Source organism: Mirounga leonina, unplaced genomic scaffold (genome assembly GCF_011800145.1).
Source record: "Mirounga leonina isolate KUSES-001 unplaced genomic scaffold, KU_Mleo_1.0 Mir_114, whole genome shotgun sequence".
In the NCBI taxonomy this organism is placed as follows: Eukaryota; Metazoa; Chordata; class Mammalia; order Carnivora; family Phocidae; genus Mirounga; species Mirounga leonina.
The window spans coordinates 2,510,843-2,535,758 of NW_023270265.1; the positions used below are offsets into that span (position 1 = coordinate 2,510,843).

The window sequence follows — 24,916 nt, forward strand, 5'->3', positions numbered from 1 at the left end:
GGAGAGGCGGGGTTCTGGGAGAAGGAGGCGGTGATGAGGGGAGGAGGTGGGGTCAAGGTGCAGAAGGGGTGGGGCGCACTCCGGAGCCTAAGTGGGGTGGGAGCACGAAGATGGCTGCGGCCGAAGAGGAGCCGAAGCCCAAAAGGCTGAAGGTGGAGGCGCCCCAAGCGCTGAGGTGAGCGCTACTCGACGTAGGGTGGAGGGTGACGGCGCCTGTCGCTAAGCAGGGCCCACGTGGGGTTGCGCGGCTCCGGCAGCGAATGGTGTTCTCGCTGCCAGCATGGGGCCAACGCACAAGGACCGGCTGCTCGGGGAGCTGCCCCCACGGCGGTGACCTTTCGCCCGGCGGCCAGCCCAGTATGGCAGAGTAGCTGCCTACTCCGGAGCGGTTCCGGCTGCTCTTGGCCAATCAGAACGCCGGCTTGGGGAGCACCTACTCGGCTGTGGGCGGGCTGAGGGCGCCACGTGGGAGCCTTCCCCTGGTTGGGGTAATGTGACCCTGGAGGACCAGAGCTGACCAGAGCAGAGTCTAATGCGCCCACCTCCTATTCCCTGGGGTGGGGGCGGGGGGCGGGGTAACGAGGAGGAGGTCCAGCGACTGCTCTACCCTGGGGCAAAGACAAAATTCTTGGGGATTTTTCGTAAAGTGTCGCTGAAGGTCGCCTTGACCTTCCTTTTTGTACATACTCTGAAAGTTGACACCTTTGAAGATCCTGTGCAGGGACCCAGATACCCCGCCTTCGAGGCTTTGCGGGGGCGGAATTTCGCAGAACAGATAGGTAGTGTTTTTTCTTTTTTTCTTTGCACTTTTTGGCAGCAGTTGAAACAGTTCCGCCCCTAACACCGACCTACCTCACGTGTGATTGATGTTGCAACTTTTTTAAAAAGTTGTTTGTTAAAATATTCCCTCTTAATAAGTATAAAGTACAACATGCACAGTCCTGGATGATTTTGAAATGTTTGTTGGAAGGCATTGATTTTTCTGTCTAAAAATAGACATAAATTGATTTAAAACTATTGGGACTTTGCTTGATGATACAAGACAAGTCTCATTTTTTCCAGCATCATCCTTCTTCACCCCCGAAAGAATGAAGCATTCGTAAATGAAAAGGAAAGGTCAGTTAGGGGCCTGGTAGTGTTTTCATGCTGTTTTGAATGGATGGTGATCAAATCCCTGCCAGTGCCTTCAGTGTATTCCTACTACCCTCAATTAGTGTGCTTACCTTATTAAAAATAATAAACTTTTTTCTTATAACAACTCAGGATGTTTTATTTTTACTTTAAGCTTTCAGACCATAGAGTAAATAAAGCAAAGGCTTTTTGAATCAGACCTACCTGGGTTCAAGGCATGTGCTTTCCCTACTTTGCCCATTAGTAGTTATTTCTTTAAAGGTATGTCCTTCACAAGTTTCCTCTACCAAATTAGAAGACAGATGCAACTTTTCCCCACTATCCCACTAAACATATGGCTCTTAGATTTTTCCTTATGCTAATTCATTTTCAGAGCACTTTCCTATTTTACAGATGAGGAAATTGAAGCTTCCAAATGAAACAATTCGTTAAGGAAATATGAATCCAGAGTGTCTGGGTGCAAGTCAGTTGTTTGACTCTACTGTTTCTACTTTTATATAACCACCCACGAAACACTTCTCTCTGCTTATGTATCCTTAAAAACAATGATAAATAATGTTTAATACTTAAGTATGTATCAGGCACTGTTTCAGCAATTTACCTATTTTAACTCATTCAATCCCACAGCAACCCTAGAAGGTAGATACTATAATTATCTTCATGTTACCAAGGAGGAAACAGGCATAGAGATGTTCAGTAAATTGATCAAGGTCACCCATCTAGTAAGTGGTAGGGTTGGGATTTTAATCCAGGTAGTCTGATTCCAGGTCTGTGCTCTTAATTACCATGCTATACTTAACTAACCTCAAACAATTATCCAAAACCCCTTATTTTTGTTTCTCTACGTTTGCTTATTTTTTGTTGTTGTTAATGTACATAACTTTTTCTGTCGTTGCAATATATAGGCATATCATACTTAATTCTTAAATATACAGAATGTATTGTATGTGTCATTAGTGTTTGTTTAAAACTTGTGAAAGTCCTGGGGTGCCTGGCTGGCTCAGTCGGTAGAGCATGTGACTCTTGATCTCAGAGTCATGGGTTCAAACTCCATGTTGGGCAAAGAGCTTACTTAAAAACAAAAATTGGAAAAGTCCTTAGGCAACTAAAGCTCATGTTGTATATCTACTTAGTGCCATCTGTAGACATGAAGTTAAAAGATTAGACACTTGAGTACTTGAACAAATCTCTTAATTTTGTGTGAAGACCTTTTGGGATTAGCTATTCCTGCTTTTATTATATTTGGCTTTAAGGGTTGCAGTGTGATAACGCACTGAGTGGTTGGACTGCATGTGTTATCTATTATGACTGGCTTGACATTTAAAGGGCTAGCTACCAGTTTTGGTTGATTTTAAAGGGGAACGGCTTATAAAGCCTAAGCAAAATTTAATGTATAGAATCAATTGGTGGGGAAAAAATAATTGTATGAGACATGTTTGTAGATGTCAGAGAAAGTACTTAGGACTTTGAGAATTTCAGTTAGCTCTAGGGTAGTAGTTCTCAACCTGGTGAAATTTTACCTCCCAGGGGACATTCTTGGTAGGGAGTGCTAGTGGCACCTAGTAAGTAGAGTTCAAGGATGCTGCTTAACCTTCTACAACGCACATGAAGCTCCCTACAACAATAAAGATTATCTAGCCAGAATTAACAATAGTGTTGAGATAGAAAAAAAAAAAAAAACAAAGGAGAGCATCTGACGGGTCTAGCCTCCATTTTTCAGAGATCCATTATTTTTCTATGTTGGATTGCTTTTCAGGCTGTAGCAGTTACTAAAGTTGTGAAGAAATAAGCAGGCTCTAACATGTTTTCCCATTGGGTTGGGGAAAAGAAGGGCACATTAATTGAGTGCCGACGTTATTATACTAGGTGCCTTATATATGCTATCTCCTTCAATGTTTCCAGCAACCTGTGAGGTAGGTAACAATCCTTGTGTCACAGATGAGGTATCTGGGGCTGAAAGAAGTTGAGAAGCATTTTCGGAAACTGACCCCTAGATGAATATGTTCCATGATGAATACCTATATTTAGGACAACTCATTTTCTTTTCTTTCCTTTGGAAGTCTCATCCTAGCTCATTTCTTTAGCGGTCACCTCTAAGAGGATCCTGTTCCTTCGAAAGCTTATTGAACACATGCCGAGCCTTTTTTTCAGACCGTCTTTAAATGGCTGCTATTTTAGGCATGGTGCTAAAAATTTGGTGCTAATATGTAGAGAGTTAAGACGCAGATACCATCTTCCTGGTGGGAAATGAGTAAGGTTTGGGAAGATGATACCTGAGCATTCTGAAAGATGACAAGGAGTTAACCAGGTATGAAGTAAAGTGTCTGGCTTTATAGGGAAGTTTGTTTGGAGGTAGATGGGAAAGAGCTGCCTCTGTCGGGGAACTACAGATGGTTTGGTCTGACTGGTTCAGAAAGTAGAGGGCATCCAGGCTTTGTACTGGACAGGTACTGGATCACATGTGTGATCTATCGCTGTATCCTTAAGTTCTCAGAACCTAATTTTAACTGTCTGCTGAATATCTCCTTCTGAGTGTCTTGCTGACCCTTCAAAGTCATATATATCAAACTAAATCCATCTGTTGTCCTAAATCTGCACCTTCTTCATGGCCCCTGTGTCTCTTAATGGCACCACTAACTTCTCTTTCTCCAAAGTTTGGAACCTAGGTATTTGCTTCATTTTCCATCCACATATAGTTATCAGAGTTGGTCTTTTCTTCTTCAGTAATGTTTCATAAACGCCTTTCCTTCCATTCCTGCTGCCACAACTCAAGCATAGACTTCATCTTGCTTAGACTTTGTTGGCTTCCTAACTAGTCTCTCTACCTCCAGTGTCAAGTTCTTCCTAATCTTCAGGCATAACTTTACTTGTTCATCAAAGCAAATACTTGTAAGCTCTGAAGTTGATTTTAGGAACGGTTGAATCCTAAGAGCCCACATCATAACTCTCTGCCATTAGCAATTAAAGATCGATCCAGGTCATGACTTTTAGTAATATTAAAAAGGAAACAAAGTGCAGTTCTCCAACCAGCAAATATTGAGCTTTTCTCAAATTATTGCTTCCTAACCATTTCACTTCCCTGGAATCCTTTTATTCTTTCCCTGTGTGTCCTACCTCACTATGGACCCTGTGTTTTAAAATTATATAGTAAATATAGGAAGAAAAGTCTGTAAGTATCTTAGGTGACCAAGTAACAGTTTTAGTAACCCCTTCTTCTAAAACACATTTTTTTTCTCTTTCAGAAAATTGTCTGGAAGATTATTTTTACAAACTGAGCACACTGTTCCAGGAGTGGTCTCTTGGGAGGATTAAATGAGGAGACTATATGCAGACTGGAAAGGAGCAAGGATGATCATGTGCCCTTAGTGTGTTGCGTAGTGCCTGGTCCTTAGGAGCTGTTCAATTAACGTTTGTTGAATGAATTATTAGCACAGCATAGAGTGGGACTGAAAACCTTCACTTTTCTAGACCTTGTATTTTTAATAACACAGTCTAAAATTGAAGTTGGTGGCTCTTCTTTGGATGTTACTACATGCCGTTCGCTTATATTCACAAATGTAATCCTTTAAGATTAAGGCTTTGGACTATCAAGGAAAGTGGAAAGCAAAAGTCTCCTGAGGTACTTTGCATGGGTGTCCTAATAAGGTGCTTTCCTGGGCATTAGATGCTGGGACAGAGTGAGGGAGGTAGAGAGAGAGCCATGGGAAAGCCTGTATGGATGGTCCTGGGTGTCTAGGGACAAGTGTGAAATGCTTAAGAGCTCAGGGAAGGTGGAAAGGGTTCTAGGAAAAGACATAGGCATTGAAAACTGTGTTTCTGATTTTAGGTATAGGCCCAGACTGAGTAACACTAAATAAAACAAGCTGAGGGAGGCCTGGGTGGTTCAGTCGGTTAAGTGTCTGCCTTTGGCTCAGGTCATGATCCCAGCGTCCTGGGATCGAGTCCCGCATCGGGCTCCCTGCTCCGCGGGAAGCCTGCTTCTCCCTCTCCCACTCCCCCTGCTTGTGTTCCCTCTCTCGCTGTCTCTCTCTCTGTCAAATAAATAAATAAAATCTTAAAAAAAAAAAGAAAACAGAAAGATACAGGTATATTGGAGAAAAGATAAACATCTCCAGGGACTAATACAGGGAGGAAACATGCAGTTAGACTCTGGGTTCAGGAGCTGGTGGAAATAACTGTGCAGGGGAACTGGAGTCATACAATGGATGAAACTGGGAGCCGGGGTGGTGGTGGTGGTGGTGGTTGTGGGGGGGCCTGGATGAAAAGAAGGCTGAGTGCCTTTGCTCCTGGCTGTTGCTTTAAAAAGCTGTGGACCTGAAGAGGCAGCACAGAAACGGCTGAGCGGCCAGATGGCTCAGAGTTGGGAACTGTAATTTTCACACTGTCACGTACTACAAAAGCACCAAGCTTGGAGGTCATGTGATCTGGAAGAGGGATGACCTATCTCAAACCACCAGAAGAACAGGAAGGGAAACTTTGAGCCTGCAAACATAATGAGGAAGAACATTATTTAGAAAATAAGCACAACCATCAGGAGATTAATTCACTCAAAATCTAATGGAATTCTCAGCAATGTCAAAATGATTTTTAAGTATTTCAGAGATCCTTAAAGTAGTAGCCATTAAAAAACAGGTTACGATTCAAAAATTAATAATAGATACGAAATAAATAGCTATATAAAAGAGTAAATGGAGTTACTGAAATTAAAACAAAAAACTAGGTTGATCAAACTCTACACCAAACATATTTGAGGGGAAAATTAGTAAATTGGAAGATAGTACTCAATAATTCACCCAGATGTAGCATGCATGCTGATTTCAATATCTTTTCTAGAATAGAGTAAGAAAATATGTACAGCAATTTTTGTGTAAGAAATTCTTACCTTCTCAAGGCACATCAGTTTGGTTACTTGTAACAACAGCCTCTGGCTATTTAGCTACATTTAGTTACTAGTAAATCCTGCCATTTTGCTGTTACCTGCAAATGTGGGATTATAGATATGAAGGTAGCCGATGTGATCCTTAATCACTGATCACTCACAAAATTAGGAATGATTAGAAATGATATTGAAGTGATTATGTGGCTGTTTGCCTTCTAGAGGCTGAGGCTGGACTTCAGTGCATCCCTAGTAGAACCATTTCTAAGTCTTTAAGGGACTCAATTAACTAATATAACTGGTAACCCCAGCCAAATAGGACTCATTCTAGGAATGCATCTCTTGCCTCCATTGTCCTCGGGTATGTTGGATTTGTTTCTCACATATGCCATCTTAATATAACAAGAAAGATGGCATTTCTCAACCCCAAGCCAAAATCTCCTGAGTCCAGTGGAAGAGATTTTCCACATCCATGTATCGGTTTTGAAAATACTTTGATTGGAACTGCCTAGGTTACATACCCACTATTGAGCCAGTTACTATATCAGAGGTGGGGATTTTGGCCAGCCTTGGATATATTCTTTCTTCTCATCCTGTGTGTCATGTGTGCCAGTGTGGATGTGGGTGGGTTTGTGAGCCAGTGGTGTTTGTATGTATGGGGTGTAGATGGAGTTCAGGGGGGTACTCTAATAACTCCACCAGGGCCTTGTAGAGTGAAGGAGGTAGTGTCATTCCTTCAGCATGAGAAAAATCCATAGCATAGAAAACCCCATTTTTATAGCATGTATAGAAAATATTTGTGAAAACAAAGGAACCAGCCCCCTACTGATAATCTCATTCCTCAGGGTCTAGCCAAAGTCTGTCTTCTTTATAAAACTCTCCTAATCATCCAGTTTGGAAATGCCTCTTCTGGCTGTTTGTACTTTATACTTTGCATTACTGCTGTGCGTAATGTGCATGTTTTATCTCATGCTGCTTGAAGTCAGGAAGCTAGTTGAATAACTCTTAGTGCCTCATAATTCATTACTTCATTGCAATATAACAGGCTCTAAACTTTTGTTGAATAAATGAATTTTTTTTTTTAAAGATTTTATTTATTTTTTGACAGAGAGAGAGAGAGAGAGGGAACAGAAGCAGGGGGAGTGGGAGAGGGAGAAGCAGGCTTCCCGCTGAGCAGGGAGCCTGATGCGGGGATGTAGTTCTTGATCCCAAGAGCCTGGATCATGACCTGAGCCGAAGGCAGACGCTTAACATCTGAGCTACCCAGGTGCCCCGAATAAGTGAATTCTTAAGTAACTCTTACAAAGATGTTTTATGATTATGTTTGTAGTACTCAGTGTTGTAAAATGGATTCATGTATTAGCAGTAAATTCTTACCTGTTTCTAAGAGTTGATAGAGTCCTTACCTGAGAACACTTCATGGTTTTTGGACCTTTCATTTTTCTTATTATATGTAGTGAGGTTGTATACAAAAGAAACCCAATACCGCAGGACAGTAGAGGCAAGAGATGCACTCCTAGATTGCATTTTTGTTCTTTCTGGTGACTGTAGTGAACTTTGACTATAATAATAATTTCTTGCATTTGTCCATTGGGAAAGTTCCTTCAGAAGTAAAAAATATACTTCTGCATAAACAGTAACATTTTATTAAGGCCCTGTGGTCAGTGTTTTCTTTCTTTTTTAAATGTAGAATTGCTTATCTGGCAGAGGAATAAATTTTCTGAAAGAGTGAATTTACAAAGATCTCAGTCACCTATCAGAATGATTGATCTTTTTCCTTTGGGTTTGCAAGTCCTTAATTAGTGAGACTATTTGCAATGTAATCAGAACTCTATTTTTTTTTTTTAAAGATTTTATTTATTTTTTAGAGAGCGAGCGAGCGAGAAACAGCATGAGAGGGGCGAGGGTCAGAGGGAGAAGCAGGCTCCCCGCTAAGCCGGGAGCCCGATGTGGGACTCGATCCCAGGACCCTGGGATCATGACCTGAGCCGAAAGCAGACACTTAACCATCTGAGCCACCCAGGCGCCCTAATCAGAACTCTAAAAACATTGAGGGTTAGCAATACTATTCTTTTTTTAAAAATTTTTTTGTTAAGATTTTTATTTATTTATTTGACAGAGACACAGAGAGAGGGAACACAAGCAGGGGGAGTAGGAGAGGGAGAAGCAGGCTTCCCGAGGAGCAGGGAGCCCAATGTGGGGCTTGATCCCAGGACCCTGGGATATGACCTGAGCCGAAGGCAGATGCTTAACAACTGAGCCACCCAGGCGCCCCAGCAATACTATTCTTAATTTTGTAGTGTACTGTGTAACATAATGTACTATGTAATCAATGGATAATACCACAAAATGGTCTTTTAAAGAAAACACTCTCTGTTGACTCATCTAGGAGGGGGTCAGTTGAAAACAAAATATAGCAAAAGAATCAAATTCAGATGTCTTAGGTTTTTCTCAAATTCTTTTAGGCTTGATATAGCAATATAAACTGTTTTACTCCCTGAGCCCTAGAGCTGAAGTTTGAAAAACCATGTAAGTTTTTGAGTAAACAAGTTGAAATAGAAGAAAATTATTTCCTTTAAAAACAAACAGTTCAAATATGTTGTCTTTGAAGTTAACCACATTAGAGATTTGAACATTTTCTTGTTTTATAGGCATGACTGAGGGAAGTCTTAGATTCCTCCTAAAATAGAGTTTTTCAGAAATTTTTTCCTAAAGAGAGATGAGACCTTAGTTATCATTGTTACTTCTTAGTTTTGTTGAAGATTAAAGCTGTTAAGCTGTAGAAGTGTTGCAGGCTTACACCCTCAGTTATGTCTCTTTTCTCACACACTCAAGATGAACTGACTATATTCCCTTTTAGCATGGGATAGCATGTTGACACATATGGAAGTATACTGACAAAATTCTACTTTGTCTTGTTTTACATAGCACTTATCCAAATGTATAGAACTGGGTAGTTATATTTGAAATATTACAGTAAAACGTAGTTACACTATTTAATTCAGTAAGTAGTACTCAATGTTTAGTATTAAAAATAATATTTTAGGGCGCCTGGGTGGCTCAGATGGTTAAGCGTCTGCCTTCGGCTCAGGTCATGATCCCAGGGTCCTGGGATCGAGTCCCGCATCGGGCTTCCCGCTCCTTGGGAGCCTGCTTCTCCCTTGTTTCTCTCTGTCTCTCATGAATAAATAAATAACATCTTTAAAAAAAAAAATTTTTTTTAGTAAAAAAGAAAGGAAAAGATTTGTCTTTCGGGGAGGGGTCTATGGGGAGTATAGATTCTTCTCTACATAGTAGGTTTGACTTCTTTAGGTCTTTTCCTATGTTTGAATATTGTAAGGATGCTCTATAGAAAAATATAGAAACTTCTAGATTTACACTCACAGATCTTTAGAATTGGGAGAGATACTAAGATTTCTTGGCCCAGCCTACTATATTAGGCAGGAATCCCTTCTTTAGTACTCCCCTTCGCCTACTTGTGTACCATTCCTCCCCAAGATTCAGCACAAATAAGGGAAGAGGAGTACATTTTTCCACTAGTGGAAACACGTACACACCAGAGACCTTTGACTTGTGTGAAGCTTGAATAAACTACATTCCTGAGAAGATTTGTTAATATCCCATAGATACCAAGTCCAATTCAGAGCTCTTTAAATGATCTGTTGACCAAGGTGTTGCATCTTTATACTCATAAAACAGGTCTATACTCATTAGCAGGCTCTCTAGCCTTTCCCTTTTAGAAGCTATTCGCTTTTAGAAGTGTTTCCAAAGACTGCTGGAAAATGCTGATGGGAGTGGGGGGTAGGAACAGGGGTGGGAGGTGATGACTGAATGCAAATTCCCAGGTAGGGTGGTACCTCCCAGAGCTGAGGTTTCCTGCAAATTATGGAGTTGGGGTGTGAAAACAATAGCATATCTCAGCCAAGATGTGCCTCTGAAAGTTTAATTTACAATTTCATGTGATTTTTAGAAACTCTTTGGACATGTTTTAGAATCTTTAGATTATTAGTGCCTGATGAGGTACTTAAAATCAGTCTAATATTTATATTGTACAGTTGAGAGAACTGAAGCCCAGAGAGGTTAACTGATAATCAGTCAGGTAATATAGCTAGTTACTTAAAGCTGTGAAGTATTTGAGTTGAGATTTGATCCCAAGTCATACCCTCTGGAACAAGAAATGAAGTATCTGTTTTCTTTGAAGTTTTTTGTTTGTTTGTTTTGAGATAAGAATAACATACTTAAAGATTTTATCAGATGCTTTCCCTTACCTTATCTTACTGATCCTCACATGAAGGTAACAGTCTTCAGCTGAGGAAATAAACACAGAGAAGTTAAGATTTCCGAAGTAGTGAGCTCTCAATTCACACTCAGGACCTAGGACTCATATTCCCTGCTGTTTACATTACATTTATGAAGCTGTAAATTGAGAACTTGTCAAAGTGAATTGTGTGTGTTCTAGATAAGCACACTTAAATAGTGTGCATTTATTTAAATAAATTCTGTGGCACTGTGTTTGGTAACCTTGTTTAGATTTTTGTCTTTCAAGTTCTCTTATTGACACATATGTAGCCTACCCCCCTCTCCCCAAGAATAAATACTGTATTCCCTTGTGGGATATACTTAATGGTATGCTTTGCAAATGGATTAACTCCTTAAACTTGAATTTTTAGCAGATTTCTTTTCAGCCACTTTTTTTTTTAAAGATTTTATTTATTCATAAGAGACAGAGAGAGAGAGGCAGAGGAGCTGAGCAGGGAGCCCGATGCGGGACTCGATCCCAGGACCCGATCCCAGGACCCTGGGATCATGACCTGAGCCGAAGGCAGACGCTTAACCATCTGAGCCACCCAGGCGCCCTTTTCAGCCACTTTTAAAAAAAATTTTATTTTATTATGTTATGTTAATCACCATACATTACATCATTAGTTTTTGCTGTAGTGTTCCATGATTCATTGTTTGCATATAACACCCATTGCTCCATTCAATACATGCCCTCTTTAATACCTACCACCAGGCTAACCCACCCCCCCACCCCCTCCCCTCTAGAACCCTCAGTTTGTTTCTCAGAGCCCATAGGCTCTCATGGTTCGTCTCCCCCTCTGACTCCCCCCCCTTCATTTTTTCCTTCCAACTGTCTTCTCTCTCTCTCTCTCTTTTTTTAACGTATAATGTATTATTTGTTTCAGAGGTACAGGTCTGTGATTCATCAGTCTTACACAATTCACAGTGAATTTTGAGCAGATTTCTAATTAAAAAGCCTTGAGCAAACCAATTTTGCTTATGTTTAAGAGTTAAAATGTTCAGTTTAGAGAGCAATTTCTAGTAAGTTTTAATTTACTTTGGAGATTTTGTACTTTCCCCTGATATTAATAATTTCAATCTTGTCTTTAGCATTATCAATTATAATAATATGAGATAACTATTATTGATTAGAAAGTGTAATATGCCCAATATTACACAATTCGTGAGTGGCAGAGATAGGATTCAAACCTGAATCTGTCTTATTAAAGATTTTTCATAATTAGATACAATATTCAGATATCATGTAACCAACAGCAACAGGAATCAATGGTGATTTGTATGATTAAAAAAATTAAGCACACCCTTTGCTTCAAAAAGTATTCCTATATTATACATGAAACAAGTACTAATAATCCTCTAAAAAGCTATTAATCTTTTAATACTATCAGTAATTTGAAATCCTATGAAAATGTTCTACCAGATCTGAGATGGTAGTGATGAGAACTCCTTTTCATTAAAAATGACCTACAGGGGCTCCTGGGTGGCTCAGTCGTTAAGTGTCTGCCTTTGGCTCAGGTCCTGATCCCAGGGGTCTGCCTTCGGCTCAGGTCATGATCCCGGGGTCCTGGGATTGAGCCCTGAGAGTCAAGAGTCCGAGAGTTGGGCTCCCGGCTCTGCGGGAAGCCTGCTTCTCATTCTCCCACTCCCCCTGCTTGTGTTCCCTCTCTCTCTGACTCTCTCTCTGTCAAATAAATAAAATCTTTAAAAAATAAAAAAAAATAAAAATAAAAATGACCTGCAGTCATTATTAGCCTTGAACCTCATATAAATAATAATAAAGGCAGCCTTTTAAAAGAAATGAAATGTTCTGTTAGCCTTTTTTTTTTTTTTTTAAGATTTTATTTATTTGACAGAGAGACACAGCGAGAGGGAACACAAGCAGGGGGAGTGGGAGAGGGAGAAGCAGGCTCCCCGCCAAGCAGGGAGCCCGATGTGGGGCTCGATCCCAGGACCCTGGGATCATGACCTGAGCCGAAGGCAGACGCTTAATGACTGAGCCACCCAGGCGCCCCTGTTAGCCTATTTTTAAGAATAGGACCACAACATTCATTAAGTTCAAATGATATTTAAAAACCTCAATTTCATAATGCTTGATAATCATAGGAAAAAGGAAGGGGGGAGGGTAATAGAGATCTGTGAACAGGAATGGGGAGGTAAAAGGAGGTGATAAAAAAGAAAAAGGCTCAATTCTGTTTAGCTATTTCTGATTTCTAACCTCCAACCTCAGATACCTCATCTTTTCAGCTTTTTACTGAGCTCTGAGCTGTGAATGAGAGTTTGTGAGAAACTTCTTGTTATGAACTGGGTACTATTAAGGTTTTTGTCTAGCTTTGTGTATGCACCTGTGAAGTGAGTAGTATAGACTATAATGCTTTTCAAACTACATCACGGCTCAGTTTGGTTGTAGCACAACTGGTATTTTATAAAAGGAAAATAGAAAAAAAAAATCAGTGCATTGAATATGGTAAGCATTAGTATTGCTTTGTGAAACATTGTTCGATTAGGTATAAGTATAGCATACTAGGTTGCAATTAAAATGTATTTTTCACAGTGCCTTTGGTTTTCTATGCCAAAATTTAGTGGCTTAAAATAATAACCATTTTATTAGAGTTCATGATTTCGTGGGTCAGGAATTCAGACGTGGTTTGGCTGGTTGATTCTTCTGCTCCATGTGGTATTGACTAGGATCACTTGGAGGTATTTAGCTGACAACAGGTCTGGTCTGGAGTGTTCAGATGGTCCTTACTTACTTGTCTGATGCTTTGTTGAGGATAGCTGGAAAGCTTGGCTCAACCCTACTTCTCTTCATTTCCATGTAGTTTGTGAATCTCTCCGTGTGGTTTCTTCAGCCTCTTAGTTGGGCTTCTTATGTGGCAATTCAGGGCTCCCAAGAGACCAAGCCAGGAGCTGGCAGTTCTCTTAAGGATAGCCTGGAATCTGTTATAGCATCACTTCGTATACCTATTGGTCAGAGGAGTCATAGGCTAGCCCAAATTCAAGGGGAGGGGACATAGACTCTTGTCTCCAGGAAACTGAGGCCATTTTTTAATCTGCTACAATTATGGTAAAATAATTTTGGAAAACATGACTGAATCATATTTCCAAGCTTTTATTTCTGTTATTGCCCCTTGAAAGATACTTTTTATAGTCCCCCCTTCCCCATTGGAAAATATGTCTAGTTTTGGTTTCAAAGTTCAGAATTTAACTTAAATGTATATATTATTTTTCCATAAAATACTGAGTGTTTCTGGTTTTTGAAGAAATGATTTAAGATACAAAAATTTCTGTGAAGTCTTAAGTTTGCTATCTGACACTACCTAAAAAGTCTATTCGGCATGAGAAAGGAGCTGCCTCCTTATAATGCCTAAAGATTATATTTGGATTTAATAACCCCCTTCACATACAGGCCATCTGAGGCTGTTATGTTTTTGTTGGAAACAGAAAGAGTGAGAAATCTGCTTCTGTTCCCCACACACATTCCACCACTTTTCAGTAAAGAAAACAAAAACGTTGAATAAAAGAAAATGGAAAACCATTCCAATATTTATAAAACAACCAAGTAGAAATGATTATTTCTTAGGACATTTTTCAGATAAAACTGCATATTCAATTTGAGACCATATTTATTTTTACTCTTATAAAGAAAATGGTAGAGACTAGGGGTTGGAAAAAGGATGTATCTAAGGGCTATATAAGTAAATTTGTTTTGGAACCTTTTGTGAACATTTGTGATTTCAACTTCTGAGTCTTGAAAGATTTGATAAGCAAGGAAGGCCTCAGTAAGCCCTAAATTACATTCACATAGCTGAATGTCTAGGAGGGGGAATTTACTTAGCTTGATAGTAAACTTAGCCACTTGCTATTCATTGTGTACCCCTAAATTCTAGCAGAGTGGTGAAAAGATGTTTTTTGTCAAAAATCACTCTTGTGATTTTGACAGAAATGAAATTGTGGTTGAAATTTTGAAAAATTAAGAGATCTAAGTAATTATTCTTGGTTTTAATTAAGAATCTTAGTTAAAGATTAAAATGGCAATTCATTGGCATTTTCATTCATTCATTAAATAGATTTAATCTATTTAAGCATATATGGGAACAAAGGAAGTAATTTCTGAAAATATTTCAGATGATGTTCCATCGGGAAGCTCTCATTGGATCACTGCATCTTATGGGGGACATCGTAGTGTGGTGTTCTGAAATTTGGATATTTTAAAAGTCTCAGACTTATAGCAGACTTTTGGGGTTATTCTAGTGACACTGTGTATGTACTGTAGGAATTAGCCCCAGTTCTAGAGTCAAACTACTAAGAGTTTGGATTTCTGTTCTATAATGTGTGACTGGGCAAGTTATTTAACTCTGAGCTTTGGGGCACTTGGGTGGCTCAGTCATTAAGCGTCTGCCTTCGGCTCAGGTCATGATCCCAGGGTCCTGGGATTGAGCCCAGCATTGGGCTCCCTACTCAGTGGGAAGCCTGCTTCTCCCTCTCCCACTCCTCCTGCTTGTGTTCCCTCTCTCACTGTCTCTCTCTCTGTCAAATAAATAAGTAAAATCTTTAAAAAAACAAAACTCTGAGCTTCAATTTCTTGAGCTTCAATTTCTTCATCTCTAAAATGGCAATAATAAAACATCTCATATTTGAGAGATAAAGTGGGATAGTACTTGAAAGATACATAGCATGGTGTCTGGGATATACTATGCAGTCAGTTAAGTTTTACCTACTAGTCTACTTAAATACATACCTATGGCTGCTAGCAGTTGACTCCAAGAATGGTTCCTCTCTTGGGGTGTTGTTCAAATAAAACTGCATATTCAATTCTGGACATTTATTTGTAGTCTATCAATAGAAAACAGTAGGCACCACGAAGTAAGAAAAATTAGAAGAAAAAAATCTGTTTGGCAAGTCTTTATCTCCAACTCTAATTTCTCCCAGAGTTCCAGTCTTCTGAGCTTCTCTTGTGCCTTCTCCATTTTAATAAACAGTACTGTTTACCCAGTTTAGTCCAAATTTACCCAATATATTCCAAAATCTAGGAGTTGCTCTTGATTCCTTCCTTTTCCTTAATCTCTCATATCTAGTCCAACAACAAGTTCTGTCATTCTGTCTCTAAAATGTCCATCTTCTTCTATGTCCACCACTATTATTTGTCAGCTCTATTACTATAATAGGCTTCTAATTGGGTCTCTCTCCTTTCATGCTCCTGTAGTCCATTCTCTACACAATAACCTGCGGTGATTTTTGAAAACAAAATTAGATCATGTTATTTGTCTGTTTAAAACGTTAAAACAGTGGCTTCCTGTCATGCTTATTACAAAATAAAAACTTCGTAGGCTCATAAAAGCTAACATGATCTACTTCTTGCTCTGACCACAACATTTCTTCTCTTCCTTGCCTTTTTCACATTTCTCTTCTAGCCGTCATTTTAGTGCTATCAGTAATGATCTTCCTCCACCTGGCTTTTCCTTGTCATTCAGTCCTCTCCTGCTGGAAGCCTTCCCTGACTATCTAAAGGACCTGTTCTCTACATTGATCTGCTGGTTTTAATTCTGTGCATAACACTTATGATCATTTGATGTTCTTACTGTTGGATTATTCATCCATATCCCCTCACTAGAATGTAAGGGCCGTTCATGTTCGTGATTGTAGCTGAATCTCTAGTGTCTTGAGCAGTCGAGTAGCTGCTCAATAAATTTTTGTTGAGTTAATGAGTGAATAATTCCTAAAAGCTTGTTTGTAAGTACCATAGACCAGATCTGTAGTGAAATAAAAATAAGAAAAATCTATTCTATAGAAACTATACTTTGAAAGATTCCAGTAGTACTTTGGGAAGAGCTGTTCTTTATTTTGTGATGTCCTTCAAACATTTTTTTAAAAATATTTTATTTATTTGTTTATTTATTAGAGAGGCAAAGAGAGAGCGAGCGGGGAGAGGAGCAGGGACAAGCCGACTCCATGCTGAGTGTGGAGCCCAACGTGGGGCTCAATCTCATGACCTGAGCTGAAATCAAGAGTTGGACACTTAATCAACTAAGCCACCCAGGAGCCCCTCCTTCATACATTTTTATGTTAAAATGCCCTTTCTTCATGAAATGGTAGTGATATTCAATTGTATAATTTAAAAATGTATTCTTGGCAGCATAAATAATTGGGTAGTGCTGTTACCCTGTACTTCAGACTAGAGGTTTTCTTTGAGTTTCAGAGATCTGTAGTTCACTGGAAATAAAGAAGCACTGTGTAGGTGTTCCAGGGAGGGAGTTGCTAAGAATTTTTACTAAATAAAGTTCAGTCAATCAAATGTTATTATATTCTTCATATTCTCCTGGGAAACAAATGGTCAGGTTCCATTTAAAGATTATGTTGTTTGAATATGTAATGTTTAAGTGAAATGTGACATAAGAATCTACAGCTAATAATTAAGGGAAAATAAAAATAGTAGACCTTTTATATGTAATGTCTTTGGGGAAGAGTTAATACATTTAGCAATGTTTCTTAGAATAATCTTGTCCATAATGAAAGCTAACTAAAATTGTATTAACATTGATCAACTCTTTAAAGAAACAACGCAAGTTGTATTGAGACACAAGTGAACTTTTTCTTTCGTTGGCCAATAAAAACTGAAATTTTAGGGCTTAAGATGTCACCTATAACAAACTCCCTTGTGTTTCAGGTAAGAAAACTGATGGCTAAAGGTTATAATGTTCTTTGTTAGGTCCGGGATTAGAATTCCTATCTCCTTTTTCCCAGGTTCCTGAACCTTATGCTATGGCACACTACTTATTTTTAGGGAGATAAATTTCTCTTTTTGGAGTAGGATATAGATGGTTTTAGAAGTATTATTTTATTAGCATCTTAATTTATAGGAAATGAGATGTATTTTTAAGTAATATGCAGGGAAGGCATTCCAAATTCAGTGTTGTGACAGCTGGCCTCTTAGGGGCTATGCAGAGCTCTAAAAGTGGTATTTATGCTTTTAATTTTTGTCAAGTTAAGATTTAAAATTAACCAAGAAAATCATAAAGACACTTTATTTTTGTTATTCCTGTTTTAAACAGTCTTTATACGTGAAAAGATGAGATGTGTAAAATAAGCCCAGTTCCTCCAAAAATAAAATGTAGTTCTGATGGGTTGTGATTTAAAAAATACATTTAAAAAAAACAGAAGGAATAACTTTTGTATTTTTAAAATATTTCAGAAATATAATTAAAATTTAATAATATGAAAATTTTACATTAATAAAACCAATATATAGTAGAAAGTTTATAAGGTAGATCAATATGAAAAAGAAAGTAAAAATTACACATAATCCCACTTTCCAGAGAAACCCATAATGACATATTGGTATATTTCTTTCCCATCTTTTTTCTTTGCATAATGGCATGTATTTTTTTTTTTTTTTAACACAGTCAAGCTCATACTCTACATTCCTTTTGTTTATTTTGCTTCTTCATTTAACGTACCATGAGTATTTTCCTACATCCTTAAAAGGTCTATGAAAACATTTTGTAATAGCTCCATAACATTCTTCTGCAATTTATTTAACCATTACCCTACTTTGGTTATTTAGAATATCATAAATTTTTTCTATTAATGCTGAAATGAATAAATGGGTGTACAAATCTTTGTTCACATTGTTCTATTTTAATTTATGATAGTTGCCTAAAAAAGGAATTGGTGGCACATACTGCCAAAAAGCTTTCTAGAAATGTATTAATTTATACTCCCACTAACAGTGTATGAAAGTGCTTGTTTTATTGCACCCTTAACTGCAAACTGGTTGTGTTTGAAGAGAACTTAGCTATCATTTTTGGGCTTGAAGCATTTGTTGAAAAAATGTAGTAGGGTGGGTCTACGTATTTATTTAGGCTACCTGGAGGCACTTAGCTGTTTGGGGTTAGTTATCTATTTGCTTTTATAGTGGCTGACTAACCAAACTGTTAAATAAAATAAAATATTTACTTATCTACCCAAGAGCAAACTGTTCTGACCCACTTATCTTGATGCACCGATTTAAGCTATAAGGAGGTTAATGAAAGTTAGAAATTTCAGTTGGCTGCTTTTTCTCTGAAGTGAAAAGATTACATTTGAAATAAGTTACTTAAAAAATTGATCAAAAAAGTTTAAGTAGGGTGCCTGGGTGGCTCAGTCGGTTAAGCGTCTGCCTTCCGCTCAGGTCATGATCCTGGGGTCCTGGGATGGAGCCCCGCATCGGGCTCCCTGCTCAAGCAGTGAGTCTGCTTCTCCCTCTCCACTCCCCCTGCTTGTGTTCCTGCTCTCGCTATCTCTCTCCATCAAATAAGTGGCTCAGTCATTGTCAAATAAGTGGCTCAGTTGTCAAATAAGTGGCTCAGTTGTTAAGCATCTGCCTTCGGCTCAGGTCATGATCTGGGGGTCCTAGGATCGAGCCCTGTATCAGGCTTCCTGCTCCGCGGGAAGCCTGCTTCTCCCTCTCCCACTCCCCCTACTTGTGTTCCCTCTTGCGCTGTATCTCTCTCTGTCAAATAAATAAAATCTTTAAAAAAAAAATCTTAAAAAAATGTTTAACAGGCTGGGTAAGTAATAATACTCATTAGCTCTGTGTGTGTGTGTGTGTGTGTATTTGCATGTTGGAGGGAAGGAAGGAGGGAGAGATGGGAAAAACTGGGTAGAAGAGAGGGTAGGGGAAGATTAGATAAAGAATAAAAGGCCTAGGAGAGAAAGAATAAAGATCTGCTTTTGCATGGAAAAACACGTCTTTACACTTGTCGCTACCTGATTGACTCTGAAAGGACAATCACACATGAGCCCTATTTGCTCAAATAACGTTTTTATGTTTATACCTGCTGAAATGAACTCTGGTACCTAAATACATTTTAAAAGAGTAAACTTTTTGAAAGTTGCATTGACTGATTATGAGAAAGACATTTAAAGTTTAGATTATTAGATGAAGAGGATGTGATATGGCTTTATTTTGATTAAAGATTTGAATATTGCAGACTCTTATCTTTCCTTAATGACACAGAATTCACTATATTTGTTAAAAAATAAAATTTCAAGTCTAGCTGTTTTGGTACCAAAATTAATTTAAAAAAAACTTTCTTGTTAAAAATCAAAAGTGGGAATCACTGAAGTATTTTAGGCATGAGGAAAAGTGCATTTTATTTTTCATAGGGCCAAATTCATGTTCATTTCTTTCTCTTTTTTTTTTTAGATTTTATTTATTTGAGAGAGAGCAGGAGCAGGGAGGAGAGGGAGAAGCAGGCTCCCTGGCCCAACATGGGGCTCTATCCCAGACCCCTGGGATCATGCCCTGAGCTGAAGGCAGAAGATTAATCGACTGAACCACCCAGGCGCCCCTCATGTTCATTTCATATCATGCTTCCCAGAGATGTAATTTTAACCCGTGTGATTATAACAAAGTAGTACTTACCTCATGTGCCAAGGGCTCCAATAGACACTTTACTAGAATTTTATTTTTCACAATGCCCTGAAAAGCATGTAATGGGTAAACTGAGGGACAGATAGGTTAAGAACCAGCCCAAGGTCATGCAGCTAGTAGGGAGCCAAGCAGAGGTTCCAAATACTGTCTTGCTACCTTTACAACCTTGCTATTTAACATGGCCTATGGGACCAGAAGCAATTAATTAGTTCTGGGTGCATAAAGAATTGGCAAAGTCTTGGTCACAGAGACCAACCCTTATTTTAACAAGATTCCCTCAAATGATAATGTATGCATAATAAAGTAGCACCATACTACATCGCATATTAAAAATTACATTGAGGTTTTGAAATCCTTTCTAAGGATTATTCCTGATTTGACTTTAGTTCATGTGGGCTGTCAACATTTTCCATAAGAGGAGGAGGGAAAGTGTTGAATTGTTCATGTCTCCTCCACTTCAGATTGCTATTCTGCAGCTTCTTTGATTCAGATCTTTTTTAATCCAGAGGAACAACTGATTTGTCTGCTTGTGGACATTTGGTCAAACTCTCACTCAGCCAAGCATAATTAGGTTTTTAACATTCTTTTGTCCTGGACTAAACGCACCAGATTTATAGTCCATGGGTTCGTTCTGGATAGTCATTTAACAAATTAAAGAGAACAATGCTAAAAAAAGCATTTTTGAATGAAACTGGAAGTCTTGAAATATTTGATGTTTTAGATGGTTACAAGGAACCACAGATCTGTATAAACTGGTCTCCCTACTGATTTCATTTTGTGAACATAATTATTCTGTCAGAGGGGCAATGATAGGTAAGAAAAGAAGGAAGTCTAACTTGGACAGTGGAACAGCAATGTCCAGTAGAAATGCAATGCAAGACCCATATGTTTTAAGTTTTCTAGTAGCCACATTAAAATAGTAAGAAGAAACAGTTTAAATTAATCTTAATACATTTTATGTAACCCAGTGTAGCAAAGCATTATTACAACATGTAATCAATATAAAAATTATTACTGAAATAATATATATTTTTTTGTACTAAGTCTTGAAAAATTTGGTATGTATTTTATAATTGCAGTGTCTCAATTTGGGTGCTAAATTTTCAACAGTTAAAAAGTGAGATATAGTCCAATGAAAAAAAATTGTGTTTGATGGAAAATATTTTACATTGCTTTGTTTTAAAATTTAATAAAATAAAATAAATTCAGTTATTTCGATCACATTGGGCACATTTCAGTATCATATGTTGGATTGTGTTTCTAATATAACTGATTTCAGACCTGTGGAATTGATCACACCCTATATGGTCAGTAAGTGAATGCCACTGGAGGCTGTAGTGTGTTAATATAAATATTACTTTACCGAGAATAAAGAGGGAATAAAGAAAAGCAATTTAGGTCATAAAGCTTACAATGATTTTCCTCCCTCCGATCATTACCGCAGTTGAAATTTACCTGTCTTATTAGTGGTTCAGAATCAGTTTCCTAACCCTTTAGCCCCACTAAATTGTAACGTTAAGACCAGGAGTTAGGGTCCTTCCATTTTTTCCCCCCTCTATGGCATTAGATTCTTGCTTCAGACCTTTGCATACTTTTCAGAAAAGTGTGGTAAGCAGTATAGTATGAGTGGGCCAATTTGACCCAGAGGCTTTAAAACTTTGTATGTGTACGTGGATCACCTGGTACTCGCTAAAAATACCAGTATCCGGGCCCCACCTTTCTAGATTCTGATGCACAAAGTTTACAGTGGGCCCTGGACACTTGCATATTAAACCGTTCTAAGTGTTTCTGAAGTCCAAGAACGTTTGGAGACCACCGGACTCAGCAACTGATTCTTAAAGGCTGCGAGTTCGAATTTAACACATCCTGCTGCTGTTGCCACGCGTTCGCTTTTCCCCGGGCTGACGTTTTCCCAGAAGGTTGCTGCTTTTCTTCTGCAGATGGGTTTTCCAGGCTGTTAAACCCCATCCCCACAGACTGCCCTGACAGCGTCCCTGTCCCAAGTCCTGTTAAAGCGACCTGCGCTTGCAGAGGTAGACCGTGGCCATGTGACTGACAGACCCGTTGCCAGTTGGGGCGGCCATTTTTGAGGCGGGCACCCAACCTCCTGCCCCACGAGCCGGGAAGAGGGGGAACCTCGTTACCAAGACTCAAGATGGCCACCGCGCCCGCTAGCCACTGCGCTAGCCAGCGCGCCAGGCAGCGGACGCGAGACACGCGGGCGGCTCGCCTCGGCCGGAGGCGCCCCGGGCTCATCTCCGGCCGCCGGCCGTGGGCGGAGCGCCCGCCCCCTCCCGGCGCGACCAATCAGCGCGTGGGGCCGGCTCGGCCGGGGCCGCCGGCGTGCGGGGTGTGTGAGGACGCGCTCCCGGTCGCCGAGTGCCTGAGCCGAGGAGCAGTTGCCGTGGTACCTGCTGCTGCTCTTGCCGCTGCTGCTGCCGGTGCGGACGCAAAGCATCTGAGGCGAGCGCTGGTGCGTGGGGCGGGAAAGTGAAGCCATGACGTCCATCAGGTAATGAGAGAGGGTGGCAGCCTAAAGTGCTCGCCTGCTGGGCGTTAGCCTCCCGACTGCTGAGAACTGTCGCCCCTTCTCTTGAGTGGTCTGCAACCTCCCCGTGGCACGGGTCCCCCTCACGATGGAGGTTCTCGCTGCACTTTTCATTTGGTCATTGCTGCTCTCAGAAGTTTTTGGGTCTCTTGCACATGGCGGAGCCCTGTAACTAGCCGCACCGCTGAGGTGACCCTCGCCCAGATCCCAGGGCTTGAAGCTTGCTTGTGTGTGTAGTGGTGGATTTCTCATGAAAAAAATGCAGCTGCCTTTTCCCCCCCAGGGGTGACCCAGCGCCTGAGGAAGTGTGACGTGGACCGTGTGTGGCTATGCCTGCATGCCATGCCTTCTGACAACTTCGTTGATGGCCGTGAGCAGACCAGCGTATTTGGCCCTGCTCTGATGCAGATACATAGCCCCTAAGTTGCGAAATTGTGTGTCCCTAAAATGTTTGCTCATGACTGGAATTCGTATTCTGGCTCCCCAAGGTACCATCTGTTTACCCACTTGGATCTGAGAGTTACAAGTGAAATGACTTTTGTGAGATAGTAGGTATAAAATGAGAGCCATGAACTGGAGACTTAACCCCAATTGCTCTTCCAGAGTTGTGAAGCTTCGGTTTTTTGGTTTGTTTTTGTTTTCTTAATGGTGACAGCTTAAGGGGCTGCTCCACTTTGTACAGGTAGCATTGACTGAATGTTTAACTATGCTAATGCGACTGTTTATAAAAAGAGATAAATTGCTTTATTTACCCAGTGTTCTGAACTGCCTCTTTTATTTTTTTTTGAAAAATTTTTTTTTAAGATTTTATTTATTTGTGTGAGAGAGAATGAGAGACAGAGAGCATGAGAGGGAGGAGGGTCAGAGGGAGAAGCAGACTCCCCGCTGAGCAGGGAGCCCGATGCGGGACTTGATCCTGGGACTCCAGGATCATGACCTGAGCCGAAGGCAGTCGCTTAACCGACTGAGCCACCCAGGCGCCATGAACTGCCTCTTTTAAAGTAGACCTTGGCGTTCATTGTCCCAGGGAAAGGGAGGCTCTAGCACAAATTGAAGAGAATAAACTAAATTAATTTTTGGCTTGTGAGCTGCCAACAGTCTAAGCCCTGATGATATCTCAGTGGCAATTTTGACTATATAATATTCAAGAGATGACTTGGAAACCTAATCCTCAGGTAAGATAAGGTAAGATGCAACTGTGCTGAACTCGGATACAGTTTCTTTCTTAAATTACATAATTTTATACTAACATAGACAAAGAATATTTACCTCATTATGCAGAAGGAGAAATCCTGGTGCTAAAACTTGGAGACCTACTTGGAAAGGTTTCACAGTAAGTTATATTGGGATGTGGGAGTCTAGCTTTTAATGCTAAGAGTGTTTTCGGATGAATTAACACCATGCTGTCAAACCAAGTTAATCTCCCCTCACCTCACTCCCACTTCCATTCCCATCCTTGCAGCCTGCTGCTAATTAGGAGTGTGGGTCAAATACTTTCTATGTTAAGAATCAGTTCTTACGTGGACTCAGTCTTCATTGACCATTAGACAATGGTCCTGACTGCTCTTCCGTGGAGAAACACAAATCTAAAGCTTCTGTTGCTTGGCAAGTGACAACCGGATGGGTGTTTTAATGTAGGGGTTGAATTGGCTGTTGTGTTCAAGACTGAATTAAAGGTTGACATCAGCCTTATTTGACTTACGGAAGGATTGATAATTGCTAATAGTTAAATTTTATGGTTGTTTCTTTAGATGTTCGTTTGTATTTTACATAGTCTTGAATTACAATGATGACCCCCCAATTTTTTAAAAGATTTTATTTATTTATAAATATAATTTAATACTATATATAATATAAATATATATATAATAAATATATATATAATAAATATAATTTAATAATATTTATTTATTAGTTGACAGAGAGAGAGAGAGCGTGCACAAGCAGTGGGAGCGACAGGTAGAGGGAGACAGAGAAGCAGGCTCTCCCTGAGCAGGGAGCCCGACGTGGGGCTCAATCCCAGGACCCTAGGATCATGACCTGAGCCAAAGGCAGATGCTTAACTGACTGAGCCACCCAGTCACTCCGACCCCCCCAAATTTTTTATATGTTTTCTAAACCAGATACCACATTTGCACCTGAGGAAACAGACCAAGAAAAGTTGTGCGAAATCATTTAGTGGCAGTTAGGAATTGAATACAGACGTCCATGATGTAGTGCCTTGCATGATGCTTTTATAGAAACAATATACTTTAATTTCCTGAAAAAGCTGCTTCTATGGACAAAAATTGTCAAGTATTGTGAGAAACAATTATAGCAACTCTTTTTTGCTTTTCTTTAGTCCTCTAAGGAATTTGATAACTTAGAACTTGGGTTCATGAGTAGGCAGGGAGACTACTGAAGTTGAAGCAACTCTCTATATGTGGTCGCAGTTTTGAATGAGTTGGTAATCCTAAAGATACCAGCCACTTTCCACTGAAGACTGCATTCAGTGAATTTTGTCAGTTTTAGTTTTCACAAACATGGTATTAGGCTTGTTCCCATTTTGTGCCTAGTCTAACAGTAGCCCAAAGTTAGGTATTATTGACCAGCTTTTACTGGTGAGGAGAGTGATACAGATCACAAAATTATCCAAATCTGACTTTAT

General features: G+C 39.7%; 1 protein-coding gene and 1 non-coding gene across 5 annotated transcripts in view; both read left to right on the plus strand.

Annotated features, from left to right (window-relative positions):
* The first annotated feature begins 81 nt into the window (after positions 1–81).
* ADK (adenosine kinase) overlaps positions 82–24,916 on the plus strand; it is a 510,536-nt gene continuing 485,701 nt past the window's right edge. For 2 of the 4 annotated variants that reach the window (XM_035022256.1, XM_035022282.1), the window contains exon 1: positions 82–175. In XM_035022256.1, coding sequence (XP_034878147.1) covers positions 111–175 — 65 coding nt within the window. In that variant the 5' untranslated portion in view covers positions 82–110. Of the gene's footprint in view, positions 176–22,050; positions 22,234–22,495; positions 22,758–24,916 lie in introns of those variants that run through there. The other 2 variants (XM_035022274.1, XM_035022265.1) reach the window with 2 other exon arrangements.
* TRNAK-CUU lies at positions 2,121–2,193 on the plus strand. The gene has a single exon. It is a non-coding gene; the product is annotated as a tRNA-Lys (tRNA).